At 37.4% G+C, this 18122-nt stretch overlaps 1 protein-coding gene across 4 annotated transcripts in view; it reads left to right on the forward strand.

The window, feature by feature from the left end:
- Positions 1–18122, forward strand: part of CEP85L (centrosomal protein 85L) — a 177070-nt gene that overhangs the window by 138724 nt on the left and 20224 nt on the right. Inside the window, exons 13-15 of one of the 4 annotated variants that reach the window (XR_012508651.1) lie at positions 2594–2701; positions 4626–4818; positions 8283–8758. Coding sequence is in view for 1 of the 4 variants with exons in the window: in XM_074368430.1 (XP_074224531.1) it covers positions 2594–2701; positions 4626–4857; positions 8283–8446 (504 nt within the window). In the remaining 3 variants the exon portion in view is untranslated. Of the gene's footprint in view, positions 1–2593; positions 2702–4625; positions 4858–8282; positions 12799–18122 lie in introns of those variants that run through there. The other 3 variants (XR_012508650.1, XM_074368430.1, XR_012508652.1) reach the window with 3 other exon arrangements.

An 18122-nucleotide genomic window follows, 5' to 3' on the forward strand; every position in this document is an offset into this window, starting at 1 on the left:
CCTGTGCACTGACTGAAACATACTCTTTTGATACCAATGGAACAGTCTCTCACCTCCTTCAAGATTTTGCTCAAATATCACATTTTCCATGAGTTCTCATTCTACCCCATTTGAGATTCCACCCCCCCCATGCTCTGTTCTCCACAGCACTAGGCAGATTCTAGTATATAATATTACATAATTTACATATTTATTATGGTTATTTTCTTTGGTCTTTTCCCTCCTAGTACAAGTTCCACAAAGACCAAGAGTTTTGACTGTTTTGTTCACTGATATATCATCCAGTGCACCGATAGTGCTTGGCTATAATTTTTGCTGGAGAAATGATTAAACAAAGAAATGTATTTGTGAAACTCTTGTGTGGGTTTGTGTGTGTGTGTGTTTATATAGTAAAACTGCTAACATAAGCTTCTTTCAAATATTTCCCCCTAAATTGGGTTTGTGGCATATGTAGAATCCATTGAGTAAGGCACATTTAGCCTTCCTTCATTTGAGCTGTTTATGTATGGGGCCAAAAATGATTAACATTTCTGGATATTGACATCTAAATAACAAATTTAAAACCACTTTCAGCTGAAAGAATGATTGTCATAAATACCTACAGATTAGTAACTTAGACATAAATTTCCAGTTTAGCAATGATTTTTTAAAGGAGAAATTGTAGGCATTTAAAAATTAATTTATTTTTAATTTTACTAACCCCATTCTAACCTTAGCAGAAATCTTCCTCTCCCTCCTCCTTTTTTCCCTAAACTTTTAAACATGCTTTTTCGTACAGTTTAGGATAGAAAAGTACTCTTTTAGGTGAAATATTCTTGTCAGACAGCTGTACCACTCATACTGAGGATTAGCCTAGAAATTGTACAGCATTTAGCCTTATTAGCATGGGTGTACTCCTTCCCGCATTAAAGGGCTGCTTGATTAGTGCCATTGAACCAAACCAACATAACATGTTGAGCTTGATATGTTTTCCAAATTCACTTTTCCTTCTTATGACACACAGCACTACTGCCAAACACTTTTGATTTATTTCGATGGAGAAGATTACCTGTTTCTTCACTGATTTAAATTTAGTCTTAAACAGGAACATACTAGTCAGATTTACTAGCTAATTACTAGTCACATTCAACATGAAAAAAATAAGAAACAGTATAATCCTCTAAAGAATTATATTACAGCATTATGAAAATACCTCTCTTGGGTTCAGTTTTCACTGTTCAAGTGAGATTTAGAGTAGTTTATTTGTGGTGCCTTTCTTCTACAATTCTAATAAAATAAACAATCACAAATCTTAAAAAAATTCAGAATGAATTCTGAATTTGAGCCAAGTAAATAATCTTATCACGCCAGTAAATATCAATCTTCAGCTAGATAAATAAATTCCCACATATCGTTCAATCAGATGGTTTTTGATTCAGTCAAATGCAGTTACAAAGGAATTTCAGTATCCAAAGATATGTATTCTTAGATAGTGCATATGACTTTGTGCTGTGAGATTCATTTTTGTAGAATATAAAATGAGTTTTTCCTAGAAGAAAATGTACTTGATATAGGGCTTGATTCATTTGTATCCACTTTTTGAGTTACAAAATATAATATTTTTCAGAGTTTAACAGACAAATGAAATTAAAAAGCAACGAGGTTGAATACTGTTACTGAGAAAACTGCTTTATGTTTAGAGTCTTATCTCAACCCATGGTGACAGCTATCCTCTCTTTTTCCATCCAGAGATAATGTGAGGGAAAAAAACCTTCATAGTAGATTGTGTGCTATTTAGGTGGTCAGCATTCTGAAGTATTTTCAGAGTTGGGACTAAATACAGACCTGAGGATGGGGTGGAGGGGAATGAAATCTCTTCTTTAGTCATATGTTTATGGATCTTGTAGTTCAATAAAAGGAAAAAAGTTGATAGAAAAAAATCTCTGATAATACAAGGTTTATGGCAAGTTCTTCTTTGGTGTGCAGCTGATAATCAGATTTATAAGCTGAAATGACTCAGTTACTCTTAAAATACCCCATATTCTGTCTTGGTATACTTAAGATTTTCTTGTAGATAATTTGTAATTTTGTAATGGAGTTAAGAAAGAGATTAGTTTATCTAAGTCCCATGGTAGACCTTTGGCCTGAATTCAACATCATATCCATTGCTTGGAGTGTTACACTAAGAGAAGGGTGTTTGGCTGTGTTTCAGATGATAGAAACAGGGATGGTCTTATGATCTTATAATCTTGTACCTTGTTAATCCTAAGAAAATGCTTTTTAAAAGTATAGATTTGTTAATACACTCTCAATATATATAAACAAAAATCAATAAAATAAGAACATTTATAATAAAGCATTAAACAGCAACTTTAGATTTAACATATTTTACCCCAATTAAAAACTTTCTTGGTAAAGATGGAATTTCTCCCCAACCCCCCTTTTGGGATTATAGAAGTAATAGGGTTGATTTAGAAGTGAAGGCATCATCTTCCAAGGGGTTGAGGAGGACGTAATACCTAAAGTATTCAGAGCCAGTATTCCTGGTTACCTACGTGATTATATTTTGTTTTAATTGTTAACATGCTTTGCTTTCCAATTCTCTTTATTCTAGTCTATGCAAGGGAAACTTTCTAAAGAAAAATTGACTACTCAAAAGATGATGGAAGAGCTAGAAAAGAAAGAAAGGAACCTACAGAGATTAACACAAACATTGCTTGATGTGAGTAGAAGAAATTCAGATTGCTTTCAAGAATGACTCAGTACTTATTTAAGTTAAAGCAAAGGCTTATTTTGTACATATTCATAAAATGTTTTTTAAACTGAAGTCTTGATTTTTGATGTGCTACTTAATTAAATCCATTAGGTTTCTTACTAAGATTATAATCAAAAAGACAAACTTTTATTTTTCTTATGTCAGCAACAGTTTCACAGACTTAACTACAGCAAAGTCAAATATTATATAGGAATTAGATACCCAAAGTCATCAAATAAAGCATAAATTGCATATAAACAAAATTACCCTTGAAAATCCTTCAGGAAGCTTCAATGTTGACTCTTCATCAGTGGAATGAATCATACTTCCTTCATTGAATTATGAGATGAAATACTTGGCTTGCATTTAAGGACATATTATATAAAATATACTTATTTTAGTTTTTGAACTGTTACGACATTTTTCTTCTAACGAATGCATCTCCAAAAATGAGGGACAGCTTCCTGTGTAACCATTTCACCATTGTCATACTCAGTAAGAGGAGTAGTTCTTTGACATTCAGTAATATCTAGTCTTATAAAAAATTTCCCACTTCTTCCCCAAATGTTTTTTATAGTGGCTGTTGAAACCAGCTTTCCATCAAGGACCGTGTGTTGTGTTTTATTTTTGTCTTATAAATCCAAAGTTCCTTTCTTCTCCCTGAAGAAAGTGGGCCTTTTGTCTTAAGGACTTGTAGAGTTGTTACACCTAGATGTGTCTGATTCCTTATCTTCCTGTATTTCCTTCCCCCTGTATTTCTTGTAAGCTGGAAGTTAGAGCTAAAGATACTAGATTCAGGTCAAACATTTTTGGGGCATGAATACTTTACTTGTAGGTGCTGTTCACATCATCAGATTATACGTGTTTGGTTATCCCACTGTAAGCGAAACAAATACTGGTCTCACTGGGTTAAGGTGGTGACAGACGGATTCTTTCCACTGTAACGTGTAGCCTCTGCAATCAGCAGGCAATCTGTGGGGTGACACTAGGCAACTGTGGATATGCAGTCTGCCGGCACCCTTTTCCTTGATGGTTTTAGCATCCATCAGTGATCACTGAATCATTAAGATGATTAAAACAACAGTAATTTTTTCTAATTACATCATTCCATTTACATATTAGCTGGCGTTCATCTAGAAAAAAAATGATACTTTCCTCATCAATCCAGGCTATTTGGTTTTTCTGAAATACAATTCCAACTGGAAAGCTAGTTGAACTTACCTGTAATTAGCAATTTTCAGGATGAGGAGTAAATGGTGATAATTCGGGGATGAGGTGAGGGTAACTTTTCCGGAATGTAATAAATCATGAGTTCCTACTGATTCTTCCAGTTCAGGTTTAACAATCAGAGTGTTTGGGTTTTTTCCCCTTTGATTTTATGCTTTTATTTCTTTTTCTTTTACACTGCAAAGTTTGGTTCCTATCAACATTAACATAGTAACATACATACTTTTTTCTCAGTGTACCAAAAATAGTTTCAGAGTAAATCACTCTTGCTGCTAACGATAAAACTACAGGATGAGGTTTGAATTTTCTTTGCATTTCTTTTTGTTCTTGGGATGAATCATAACAAAATATATATACCATCAAAGTACTTTTTATGTGAGAGCACGGGAGACCCCCTAGAAGCCGAGACTGTTTGAATTTATGTGTCCTCTCTCAGGTTTACCCTAAGGCATCCGATGGCACAGAGGAACCCTTTCCACTGTTTAAATTCTTTTTCTCTCTCTGTTTTCCCTACTGTATGTATGCAGTTAAATTTGGTTCCTGTGCGTGTAATATGACTGCAGTGTTTTGTTAAAGACTTGGGGGGAAATGTTAACCTTAATGGTTTTTTAGTATCTTTCCTTTCTTCTAACAACCTGATTTTTGTTTTTTTAATCCACTGCAGAACCAAAGACAAACAGAAGAGACCTGCTCTTTGTTGGATCAGGGCCAGGAAGTAGAACAAGCCAGGCAGCAGACTGTTCTTTCCAAAAAGCCACTGTTTGATTTGAGTGTGATCGATCAGCTGTTCAAGGAGATGTCCTATTGTTTGTTTGACTTGAAGGCATTGTGTAGTATTCTTAATCAGCGTGCTCAAGGCAAGGAGCCTAATCTTTCATTGTTACTGGGAATCAGATGTAAGTGGCTCATGGCTTATAAACCTCTGAATCAATCTGTGGGTCTGTGAATACCTGTTACTGCTTCATTGCTAGAACTTACCTCATTATCTTACAGAAATGAGCAGGGTCCTGGTTGATACAGACTGCCACTTGATAGAATGCCTGTAGATCCACCTGTGTGGATGAGCTGGGAGATACTTGTTTCCTATGCTGAATCTGTTCATATGTGACTGGAATGGTAGTTAGATTTGGTTTCCTGATTACTCTTCTAAAAGTAATGATTCTGTTTGCTTTCATGTGACAATTGTATTAAATTAATGACCCAGCCATCTGTCTACTGGCAAAATATTTGAGAGGAAGAACTCACTTGCTTTCTTAGGCAATGCGTGTTCTATGGCAGTTGTTTAATGTGAGTGCCAGTGCTGACTGCCACACGAGCCAGCTTTCATGGCCTGTAGATCTGTTGCCATCGCAGTGCATACCTACTGCCTTTGTCCCTTTCGGTGGACACCCAGCCGTTCTGCCTCGGTTCTGCCTTCCTGCACACGTAACTGTGAGGGCTGCGACAGGCAGGTCCTAGGTCTCTTCCGTCCTGTGCTGCTTTAACTGGAACACTCAACTTACGTGGCTCCAGATTATTATGATATTGACATGTTGGTCTCTTTTTAAAAGAAATGGACTTCAGGAAGGAGATATGAGTGGAGTAAGACTGTAGTGTTTATGTACTGACATGTTGTATTGAGCAATTGCCTAATAATATGGTTAATATGTGACTGGAGTGGAGACTAGTTTTGTTTCCAGGTTCATCAAAAAGATTCCACCATCTTGCATCATAATAGTTATTTTGGCAAACCAAGTAATAGTCCTGACCAGAGTGTCTCATTTGTTAAATGAACATGTGACTGTGCTCAGAGAGGTCAGAATTTTCCCCTCTACTTCATAAATCTGGGAACACATACATGAGGGTGAATATGTGAAAAACACTTTAATGTTTAAGTATATTCACTCATTCAGTAAACATTTATCAAATGCCTTCCTTGGTGCAAGCACTAGGGTGCTGATAATGCAGATAAGTTGAACACAGCCCTTGCCCACACATTAGCCGAAATATTAGAGCATTGTGATAAATACTAATACTGACATATGGTCAGAGGACAGTGGAACAAAAGGGGAAAAAATAGCTAAGTCCACCTGGGTAGGGCTGTGAAGTATCCATGGAGTAGCTGATGTTTGGCTTGAATCTTAAGAGGAGGAGAAGCTTGCCAGGTGAACATGGGGTATTTAGTTAGCAATGATCTCTTGGAGCAGGAAATAAACACACACACACAAAAGACATTTTCTCCACCATTTTAGAGGTGGTCGCCTCTTCAGTTATTTTGTAACCTTCTACATTTGCATTTGTATCCCACATAACACCTATTACCTTTTTCGGTATTAGGGCAAGAGAGCTATCCTAATGTGAATGAAATGGAGATTCAACAACCTTACCACACACACCCCACTCCCCCCTCCCCAACATCATATATACACTCCTTCAGTCCTTAAAGTTTAACCCCAGAATCCTTACCTTAGAGTTTGGCATTGTGAAAATTTGACCAACCGGCTAATTTTCAACCAAAAAAAGAGAGAGTATTTTTTGGATCCTTGTCACTCCATAAATTATGTTAACACTGTTCACCCCACCCGTCTTAAAGCTCCACTACCGTGGTTTCCATGACGTCATTCCCCAGGTTCTGCTTCCACCTTTGTGACTGCTCAGCCTCAGTCTGCTGTGAAATCCTCTGCCGCGTAAATATTGGCAGTCCCCCAGGAAACTTTTGTTGTTGGCCTTTTGTTTGTTTACTCTCTGAGTAATCTTATCCATATTGGCTTGGTCTCTGTTTTCCCTGAACTGTTGACCCAGACATTTATCTCTCATCCTGCCTCGAATGTCCCTTTGGGGCTCCTGATTGTACTCACCTGTACGTTAGAACCAGCAGTTTCCTTGGTATCACAGACTCAGTATGTCCAAAACAACCTACTTTTTTTCCTCCCTAAACCTATTCCTCCTCTCAGTGAGTAGAACCACATCATCCATCTGTCACCCCAACCCAGATTTACCTTCCACCCTACTCATTCCCCCCGTCTGTGTCCTGTTCGCAGCCCCTGGCCCCTCCCCAAGCTGATGGAAAGTTGAGCTCCATCACGTCTACAAGTCCCTTCCTACTTGTAGCATTTATTCCTGCCATCACAGCTCCATTGCACCGTTTCCTTAATTCCAGCTTTCATAGTCCTTCATCCGGACTGGTCTCTCCTATCCCTTGTGCCCACCCACTATCCCCAGCCCATCTTTTCCGTTGCTGCCAGAGTGATCTGTCAAAACTGTGGTCCTCGTTTCTTGGTACTCACGCTCCCCTAGAGTAGAGACGTGGGGAGCTTCCATTTGCCTCTCCAGCCTTACTTCCTGGCAGTTCTCGCCCTCATAATTTGTGCTCTACCATTTTAGAGCTGGTTGCTGATTTTCTTGAGGTTTCTCCAATTCTATCAGACTGTTTTGTTGTCTGCTTCTGTATACCTTTGTTCACTCTTCTGCTTTGGCCCGTTCAGTGAGCCTGCCCTGTCTGCAGTTAGGCCTTGTGGTTTTCTTCCTTGTGCTCCCGTAGCCATTGGGTGGTGACAGGTCACCTATGACACCTGACTGGGTTGACTTGTTTATGAAACTGTATACAAATCATTAAGAATAGGCCACTATATCCATTACTGGGCTGACCTCAGCACTCAGCATAGTTCCTAGATCATGGATCATGAACAATGAAACAGTTCAATTAATGTTTGTTAAAATAACAAGTAAGTTAACTTGACTCTTATGCCTCCTATTAATTAGCAGCTGGCTGACTCAGGGCCTTACCTTCAGTTATTCAGCCATTGGGCAGCATCTAGCTGTCAGCCTGATACACTTCTTTGGAATTAAAAGGTGCCAACTCCCTCCCTCCCTCCCTCCCTCCCTCTCTCTCTCTCTCTCTATCTTTAGAGGTACATGCATACACATACTTATCATATGTTTTGAAAAATTATGTTTTCACACCGATAAACCCACTTTGCAGTCTATAAAAATGTAAGATAGTGCTCCTCACCACACAAATGATTTTCAGATTTCTGTCTCTGATTGAGCTTGAAGAGAGGTGTTAGAGCCTGCTCTTTTCTACTTTTGGAAGATTGTCATCCATTTAACCTGTTGAATTTGTGTGTGTCACTGTATGAATTTAATGCATTTTAGTTAGCAAAGTTTTAAAAGGACCTAGTAGATAAGATCCATTTGCTATTGAGTGATGCATAATTTAAACCTGAGCCTGACTTGTATACAGTGTACAGCATTATATTTCCAATAATAATTAAGTTGAAAACCCTAAAATGCTTTTGTTCCCCCTAAAATGTGAGATTCTCTCCATGTTTTATTTCCACAGCAATGAACTGTTCAGCGGAAGAGACAGAGAATGACCATAGCCCAGAAACACTCACTAAGAAACTGTCGGATGTGTGCCAGTTACGGAGGGACATAGATGAGTTAAGGACTACACTGTCAGACCGCTACGCTCAGGACATGGGAGACAGCTGTGTCACCCAGTGACCAGCGTGGGCCCCACTGCAATAACAACCCACTGTTAAATGCTGCTGAGTCACGGTTCTTGTTTCTTTTTAGGAGCCACGATGGAAAGGTGCAAGTGACGTGTGGCTTGCACAGGGGTTTTCTTTCTGTGGATTTGTTCTGTTGGGGAGGAACTGGGATGTGAGGAGGTTTCGAAGGGGCTTATCTAATCAGGCCAAAAAAGTTAAATTACCATTTGAAAAATGTGATAAAATGTATAAGAAGAAAAAATTCTGTATTCTCAAACTACTGATTGTAGGACCAAGCTGTGAAGAGTACCCTTCAGATAAAGGGGTAGGATTTCTTTTAATCCTATAGTTTTGTGGATGTGTGTGTGGATGTGTGTGTGTGTGTGCGCACGCGTGCATATGTGTTTATTCACAAAATTATAAGGATTTCTGGAGTCAAAGCAAAGCTTCTGAGAAAGGCACACACTGTATTTTTGTGCTTCTTTTCTTTAGTGTGGAAGCTTGTGTTGTACTTGGGTTTTTCAAGGGCTGGCTGAACAAGAGTTCCCGCAGCAGGCAGGTGTTCTGACAGTAGTGCAGCAGGCAAAACCGTCTGTGTTCTGAACAGCCACTGTGCTGAGATGGTGAGGTGGTGTGTCTGGGTTGATTTTAGTACTGTAGATAGGTCAGCTGTTTTTCCAGAGTGATTGTGAATTGCCTAAGTGGTGTGAAATTTTGATGTGATGGTTTTTCCCATTAGCATTGTAATTTATGTATTACAAGGCAACTTAACATAATCTGAAGTAATTTTAACATGTCCCTCACTATTTACAGTTTTTTATTTATATGTTTATATATATATCAGTGTAGACAAAGCCATAGTAATTAATGCAAACATAAGGCCTCAGATCATTATTGTAAAAGAAAGATTAACAAAGTGACTCTGGAACAATAGCTTATTTATCCAAATCTCAAATGTTTACATTTTAACAGTTTTGTATCTGTTTTAAAGTTGAAACTACTTTAAGAAAAAAACCAACCTGTATTCTTTATATCTGAATTATTGCTAGCATAGCATAAAACAAAATCTAAACCTAAGTGATACTGCAATTTCTTTTATTAGGTAAAGTATATTAAAAAAAAACAGGGTTCTTCATAGAATATGAACTTGGTCAGGTTAGTTCTTCTTTTGGAGTACAGGATATCACTATGAAATGCATCTGGTTTTTAATCATTTAAATGATTTAAACTTCCAAATGAGTATTTCCATGTTTTATTTGGTATTTTGGAAGGACTGTATATTTTATTGCCCTCAGAGCATTCAGTACATTTTTTTAAAATGTACTTAGGTAGGTGATCATTGTCCTTTACAAGTTGGTTTTGATTTCCTGATGCAACCAAGTCTCATTTAGGTCAGGACTAAATAACATGTAGAAGGGAGGAGGGATGTTAGTCAAGCAGGATAATAATGTTTTGCGCAAGAACAGAGCACATGTCTGTTTGCTTGCCAGGCTTCTGTACTGGTTGGTATAAAGGCTGCTCCTGGAAGACTGTGCCCCTGAGTAGTCTCCGCATTGAAAACGTGTGGGGTAAGGCCTTCAAGGAAACCAGCCAGGAGAACATTCACTTCAGAATTTGGCTTTTGTATGGCTCTCTGTAGTTATTTTATAGTTACATTTCAGCAAAGTTATAATGCTTTGTAAGGACGTCAAACTTTCCTTCTAGTCAGTCCTCCCTCCCTCCTTACTTCCTAGGATCTGGGCAGTGGATATCAGTGCATTGTCCTGATTCCGCATCCCAAGGTCCCTAACCTAATAAGAAGGGACTTAGTCACTGGCAAGGACTTGGTTTTCTAATGTGTTCATTTGTTTTTGAATGTTAGTGGTTTGAAGACAATCAGGGAGTATTTGTACCAAAAATCTGATACAAAGAATTCTGCCTTGTAAAAATTAGTATCTGTGAAAATGGCCCTTTACAGTAAAGCAGATAATGGCATCTGAAATAAATATTACACAAGTGCAGGACACAACATTTTTACAGTCTCTGGATAGAGTCTCCTCCCCCACGCCCAGTCTCCACAGTTTTGGAAATAAAGGTCCCCTAAAATGGCAATGATAATGGGCAGGTAATCACTGAATTGGGTCACTAGGGTCTGACTTAAATGTATACTTAAATGTGTATGTTTGGGGGTTTATGGTTATTATTTTTGTTTAGCCAAACTTTTGGTCATTGGTTTTGATTACTGTAGATATTTTGTTTTCTGGCTTAGTTGGGATAAAAATAATTTATATTTTAAAAAAAAGTTAGCATCCTAAAACTTCAATACTTTGACTTAATTCACATATCTTGAGATAAAAAATAATTTTAACTTAGTAGGAAATTAACTGACTACTGCTGGTGTATTTCAGTTTCCACAATGTATGCTCCCCATAAAAAAGGGAATTAAGATGTGATAGTTGAAGTATAACCTTGAATTACAAATCTCTTGGAGTCTGGGTTTTGTCAAGGGGCCCAGATGATAATAAATAGAGAGCCTTGGTGCACATTTTGGGGGAAATAAGACTAGTAATATTCTAATTTGTCAGTATTTAATTTTGATTTTTATTTCTCAGAAAATTCCCCTTTCCCAAGGCAGCCTCTTGTGTTAGAATAGTAATAATACTGGTATCTCATTAAAAATAAAGATTTTACTATTAAGCTAGGTAAGATGGGCAAATAGATACACTATAGTATCTTGTCCTCATTTGAACTAGGATGTTCTTGGAAGTTATTACAGTGATTTTTTGTCTGAAATGAAAATTAACCTAAGTTTTAAAGTAAGTCTGTTTGGAAATTTGCTTAAGTATTGACTAGGTAAGCCATGCTTGAACTTTAAAAAAAAAAAGGTATGGCCCCTTTTTATATTTGAAATAGGATTCAATATTTAATGTTAACAGTATTTTATTTTAGTGAAATTTGTTTTGGTCACAACAATTTCTTAAACTGAATTCGACTTCTTTCAGTAACTTGTTAGAGACAATCTCAAGGACTAGAAAGCATTGCTAAAATGGATATTGTATATTTCAGACTTACTAATCAGCTTAAAAATTAATTTTGTCATAGTTCAAGACATTAATAGGAATCTCTTAGAGGGCACTTTGAAAGGAACTACTTTATTGGGAAAATGTTCTTAAAATATCAGTAATAGTTCATTGCATAACATAGTAGCTGAGAACTTAGATTATGTTGTTAATTGCATAGTTCAGCTCAGGCCCATCATTAGTTTGGATTATTGGCGTTCTCTTATACAGATTTCTGTCACTGTAGATATGTAATTATGGTAATAAGCAATTCTCATAACCATGCTCACTTAGACTGTGTCATTTGAAACTGCCAGCAGCTAGAGCTCTCAGAGCCAAAGTTAATTCATTTTGTTTCCCTTTTTGACATTTTTTTTTTGGTGTTCACAAAACATAAAATTTCTATCTTCACCCCAATATGCCATGATGGAAATTGCTGTATGATAATATTATATATTTAATCATAAAGAGGGAAAAGTTTTGGATTTTTTCTTATTTAAAAGAAGTATTGAGTATATTAAGAATGTAGTTTCAAATCAGTAAGTCATTAACAACACTTGCAGCTGCATACAGAGAGAACCTTCTGTGCCTTTTGCCTGCAGTAAGCATTCATTTCTCTTCTACGTGAGCTGTAAGAATGTAGATGATTATTGCACCTTGTTCTTCTGTAAATAGATTTGATTAAGGATTTTTTTTTAAAGCAAGGAGCAGTTTTTCATTACTAGGTAGATACCTTAGTAAACATGAGAGGAAGCATCAGATATACGTCTTTGGAGCCCAGCCTTTTCCCTGTTTAGTAAGTGGGAACCTCCTTTGGAATGTAGTCATTTGTGTGTATATGTGTGTACATATATGTATAAATAGTTATTTAAATACATAAACATAAAATTCATCATCACATTGGTGTGATGACAAGTAGTAGGTGCTAGGTGGTTACATTAAAAGCACAGCAGAGTGTATAAAATCAGTCACTATGACTGGTGGTTTCTGTAAACTAGGTTCAGTTTTTGAACCACTCAGAATACCTCATGTGTAAATACAATGGTCATGACTTAATCGGAATACACTTATTGTAAAAAGAATGTGAAGCCACTGGTTGGCTTATGCCTTCTGATCTATAATTCTTGCCTCTTTTTTTGTAAAGGGGTTGTTTTGTTTTTGTTTTTGTTTTTTAATAGGGTTTACAGCTAGAATTTTGAATGCCAAAGTTATATTTATTAAATAAAAAAAAGTTTTCAATGTTAACAGCTAAGTATTTTTCCACTGGACTATTGTTTGTTGATGTTGGAATTTGTATTTACAGAGAAATAAATTTTTTATAAAAAGATTTATGCCTATCAAGTGCTTAATGTTAATATAAGAATGTATTTGAAATCAGACTCTCCTGAATTCTCAATGACAAGAATATGCTGACTTGACTTTTAAAGTTTTCTTTACACACAAGAGAAAATCTTAGTAGAGCAGGGGCACCATTGCCTTCTAGGTCTGTCTGACAGTTCCTTTTCAGTACTGAAAAGCTTTTTCTTGGGGCCTTCCCATGAAGGGCACTGAGATTTTCTGATGGCAGGTGCTGTAAATACAAGGGCATGTCTGCATCTGTTTCAGCTAATAGCACTGTGTCTCCACTTTGAATTTCTAAAATCCCTATTTAAATCGAATGTTCTTTCTAGTTTTCCAACAGACAGAATCAGATTTCAGTTTTTCATATTGCTGAATGGTTGGGCTGGCAAATTAAATCTTTTTTACTTTCTCCTTTCTAATCAGAGATTGAATCCTTACTGAAACATACACAAACAAGATCTTGTTAGGTGGTTACTCTGCAGAGGCCTCGACATCTCAGCTTTGATGGCACCCTGGCCCCTTGTTCTAAGTCCTACGTGCCTTAATGTCTCCAGCTGGTGAATATTTGGATTAGCACTATCTGTTTCCAGCTAACTTGGCATTGCTCTGTCTAGAGTCTTTAACGAGGCATCTAATTTGGTTAAAAGGGAAAAGAATCATGCATCACAGACTCCTTAGGTTGCAAGCAAGTGACTTGGAAATAAAAACAGAATGGATAAGACCCTAGAATATTTCCAAGGTGATTTATGAAGAGGTTTCTCCTTTATAATGAAAGATATGATTATTTTTGATCTTGTATAAGAAAGTGTCTTGTTGAGCTAGTCAGCAGAGGGCTTTTGATTAGGTACATCCCAGTGACTTTGCCAGTAATCTGAACTGCTTTTTATGCCAACTTTCCCAACTAAATGGAACCATCCTGTGTAGAAATGCAGATGACAGTCAAAAAGAGGCATCAGTGATGTTGCGAAGTGGCAGCGTGTGGATCCAGAAGGGCAGTTTACAAATGAGTAGTACTGTAACATCATGTCAGCTACGATGGTTTCCTTGATTTAGAGGAGACTCCAGTTTGAAGACTGAAATTGTGATGATAGATTTCTTCAAAGTTCATATAAAACCACTGTCTCTGACAAAAATTTGGTGTGATCACACACATACACACACTCGAATCTTTCCATTTTATCCAGTCTTGTGTCATAATCTCTATCGATTCCCTTATAAATTTTAACTAAGCATACACCTATACTGTGACCCAGAAATTTCACTCTAAGTGTTTATTTGGGACAAATGTAAACATTCATCTAAAAGGAGACCTGTGAATGAATGTTCACAGCAGTTTTATTCAAATTAAGCAAAAACTGGAAATAGCCCAGGGATCTGTCAGTAAGAGTTCTCTGCCCAGAGTTGAAAACATTCTTTTACAACCTCAGGTTCTAATGGATGGCCACTTACATATGTTAATTCTTTTTGGAAAATGAAGTAAAGTTTAATAGACAACAAAGCAGTGGAGAGTCAGAGTGGGAAAACAGACCTCCTTTGTACCAGGGGCACTTTTGTCTACACTTCCCTCTGGAGCCTCGTCCCTTGTCATGCTGCCACCTGAGTTCCATGAGTCTGCACGTTTTATGTGACACACTTGGCCTCACCCTTCCTGAAATGAACTTTTTATGCCATTGTTTGGGTGCTGGTCACTCACCAGACTTTGAGTTCTTTTAGAGCAAGCACATTGTCTTATTAAACTTTGTGTTTAATAAGCAAGGAGGCTATACTAACCTCCAGAGCCGTGCAAATACCTGTCCTTAGCCCCAGGAAGGAAGAACAATTTCGAAGGAGAAAAAACGTGGCCTTTAAAGCATTGGTCATCCTAGAAGGGTGCGGTGCTTTTAACGCAAGGAGCAAATTAATAATAAGCCCTACTTAGGCAAGTTCCATTTTCCTCCATCTCTTGGATCTCTTGTTAATCTCTTCTGTGACTATCTTCTTTCTGCCCTTCTGTGGGTCCAGGCTACAGGACTGGACACGGTTATTCCTCAGCCCCAATGTTCCTGGAGCACAGCAATCTCATCAGGCAGTAGGCCAGCTGTGTAGGTTTTGTAAGGACAACCAAGGACTTCAAAGAGGAACAAAATGTCATCTTAAACAATGAATGCAGCTCCATCTATATATAAAATGCACAAATGTGGAGAATAGTCACTTAAGCAGAAATAGTACAGCTGGCATCCCTTCTAAACAAAGAAGCAGGATAATTTCATTTACTTTTTTTATTCCTTCACGGATCATTTAGTCACAAACCAAGTGGTTAAAGTTGTTCAATGGCCTATAAGGACTAAAACAATACACAGGAAGTGTCTTCTATACCTTCGTTGTCGTCATCACGGTCAGCCAACATCTGAGTACAAGCCAAGTACACGGACCTTGCATAAATTATCTCATTTGTTCCTCGGCATAATCCTCTGTGAACTAGGTGCTGTTATCATTCCTTTTTCAGGCAAAACGACTGAGGCACAGAGCGGTTTAACATCCCAACCCAGCCGGAGCAGCCAGGCCTGTAAGAGCCATGCCTCTTAGGCTCTGAAGCCTGACTACACCGCCCACTGGAGTTCCTCCCGTCTCAGTGTTGTGCTCAAAACCAAACTCCTCCTTCCAGCACCTGCTTCCTCACTGGGTTTCTCCAATTCTGTATGTTGCACTTTCATTCCAAGACTCCTTTCCAGTTGTTGCTTCCCCACATCCCCGCTGGTGTTAGTTTCCTATTGCTTCCATAACTAATTGCCACAGACTTACCAGTTTATAGCAATACAATTTGTTATCTCACAGTTCTAGAGATCAGAAGTCCAAACTGAGCCTCCTTACTGAATGAAAAAGGTGTTGGCAGGGCTGTGTTTCCTTTCTGGAAGCTCTGTGAGAGGGTCGTTTCCTTGGCTTTTCCAGCTTCTGGAGTCGATCACGTTCCTTGGCTCGTGGCCCCATTCTTCTCTCTTCAAAGCCAGCAGTGCCATCGCTTGTTCTCTCCTGCCTCCCTCTTTCCCTTTTAAGAACCCCATGGAATCACGCTGGGCCCATCCACCTAATCCAGGACATTCTCCCCATTTTAAGGTTGGCTGATTAGCAATCTTATTTATTCTTTGCCATGTAATCTAATGTACTCAGAGGTTCCAGGGATTATGAAGTGGTCATCTTTGGGGGACTATTCTACTTTCCATACTATCTCCTAAACAAATTAGTTGTCAAATCGTGAAGATCCCACCTTCCCTTATTCTTTCACATTTGCCCTGGGTGCTTCACTTCCCTTTCCCTTGTTCTATCTGACTGAGGTCCAAACTGCTGTAAAACAGGTGTCAGATACCTGAGCTTAAAAAAAAAAACTTAAATTGGAAACTCCACAGTCAGCTTTTAAACTGTATCATCAATGATTCAGGTATTTGCTTCACTCAAGAGAAGACATGTAAGACTCCTGATTGAACTTGCCCCCCCCCACACACACAAAAAGCATTATCTTTTTGAGAATATCTGTATTTTTATTGCATCAGTATATATTGTTTCATAGAATGTGTGAAAATCTGGGAGTCTGATTCTTTTCTGATGATTAGATTCAGGATAAACGTTTTTGGCAAAAATATTTACATGAGTATGTGTGTTTCTCATTCATCACATTTGAAAGTTCATGATAACATTTTGTACCATTATTGGTGATGCTAAATTAGATCATGTGGTTGTGCTAAACGGTCATCTTGAACTTTAACAGCTAAATGGACAGATAACAAGGCTTTGATCCATGTAAGGTAGAGAGTTGGAACTAAGTACGATCTTTCCATAAAGCTAGGATCCCCGAAAGATCACATATTCAATGAAAGGAAGAGATGGGAAGAAAATCTGCCTTCTAGAAAAAGGAAACTAAAAGGAAATTAAGTTTTCAAGGACTCAGCTCAGGGGGATTTAAAAAATATCCTCTTGAGAACTTGGAACCATAATTCTACAGTTATGTAGAAAGAGGTTTGAATTTATGCTACACGTGTGGACTGAGAAATCCTGAGGCCAGAAGTTGACTTAAGAGTTTTGAATTAGTAACTCCCTGGAATCCTGAGCAAAACAAAACGAATCGTCTCTGGAGGGAAGCATTTTGAATTGCGTCCTCACAGAATTCCCATGGATTTGTCCCTCTGCGAGTGAGCTCTAAATCTAAAATTTTAAAACATGGGGGAAAAATAAAGTCAGTAGAACCAACAAGTTTACCGAGTTAGACCCTAAATGTTTCAGATAATGAAGTTATTAGACGTGTCTTACAAAATAGAAATTACTATGTTGTTAAATTTATATAAAATTCAAAACTATGCAAAAGTCATCTACAAGTTAGTGACTAGAAGAGGCACAAGGGAACTTCTGGGTTTCTAAGCCTATTCCATTTATTGATCTGGGTGATGTTTACACAGTTTTTACTTTATAAAAATTCATCAAGCTGTACGTTTATAATTTATACACTTTTTCTATATGTCTGTATAATTCAATACAAAGTTTACACCTATAAACAAGGAACTTTGGGGAAAAATCAAACAGAATTTTTATAAATAAAAATATAAAATTAAATACAGCAATTAAGTAGCATATTAGATATAAACCAAAAAAAAAAAAAAATTGATGAACTGGAATATAGTCAAGGAGAAATCATCCAGAAAAGAAGGTTTAGAAACACAAAGGATATAATAAGACTAATGCAAATTTTAACTGAAGTTTTCAAAAGAAAGAGAATGAAGAAAATGTGTCCTCCTTCCCTGGGTAAAGGACTGGGCATCTCCCTTCCCTGTTTCCTTTTCACTTACTCTGTGACATCTAAATTGTGAACTTACTGAATGTAACAGGTATTGTATTGTCATCAGGCAATTAATTATTTTTAGAATTACATTGCTGTCAGTCTCAGCTTTGATGCAGTAATTCACACAGTGAGCCAAGTGACTTCCCATTTTCTCTAGCTGTACCCCAGTTTTTCCTTAGCACTGGAGCAGAGCTGGTCCAGAAAACTTTCCAGGCAGAAGTCATCAAAAATGAGGACACCATGGACAAAGAGTTCATTTAATAACCTTGAACTGTCAGTCCATCTGTGCAGGGATTAATGCTTTCATACAAGAGTGCTATGCCAGGAATACATAATAGGAATATACAAATTCACTTAAATTTAATCTAATAGTTAGATTTAATTTTCAGTAGAAACAGAAGTTTCTTTTCAATTTGGAAATGGTGGAGAATTTTGTTCCATAAATCTGTAACAAGCATAATTTTTCTAAAAAGTAATATGACTAATATGAATATAAAATTAAC

Source organism: Camelus bactrianus, chromosome 8 (assembly GCF_048773025.1).
Source record: "Camelus bactrianus isolate YW-2024 breed Bactrian camel chromosome 8, ASM4877302v1, whole genome shotgun sequence".
Lineage (NCBI taxonomy): Eukaryota > Metazoa > Chordata > Mammalia > Artiodactyla > Camelidae > Camelus > Camelus bactrianus.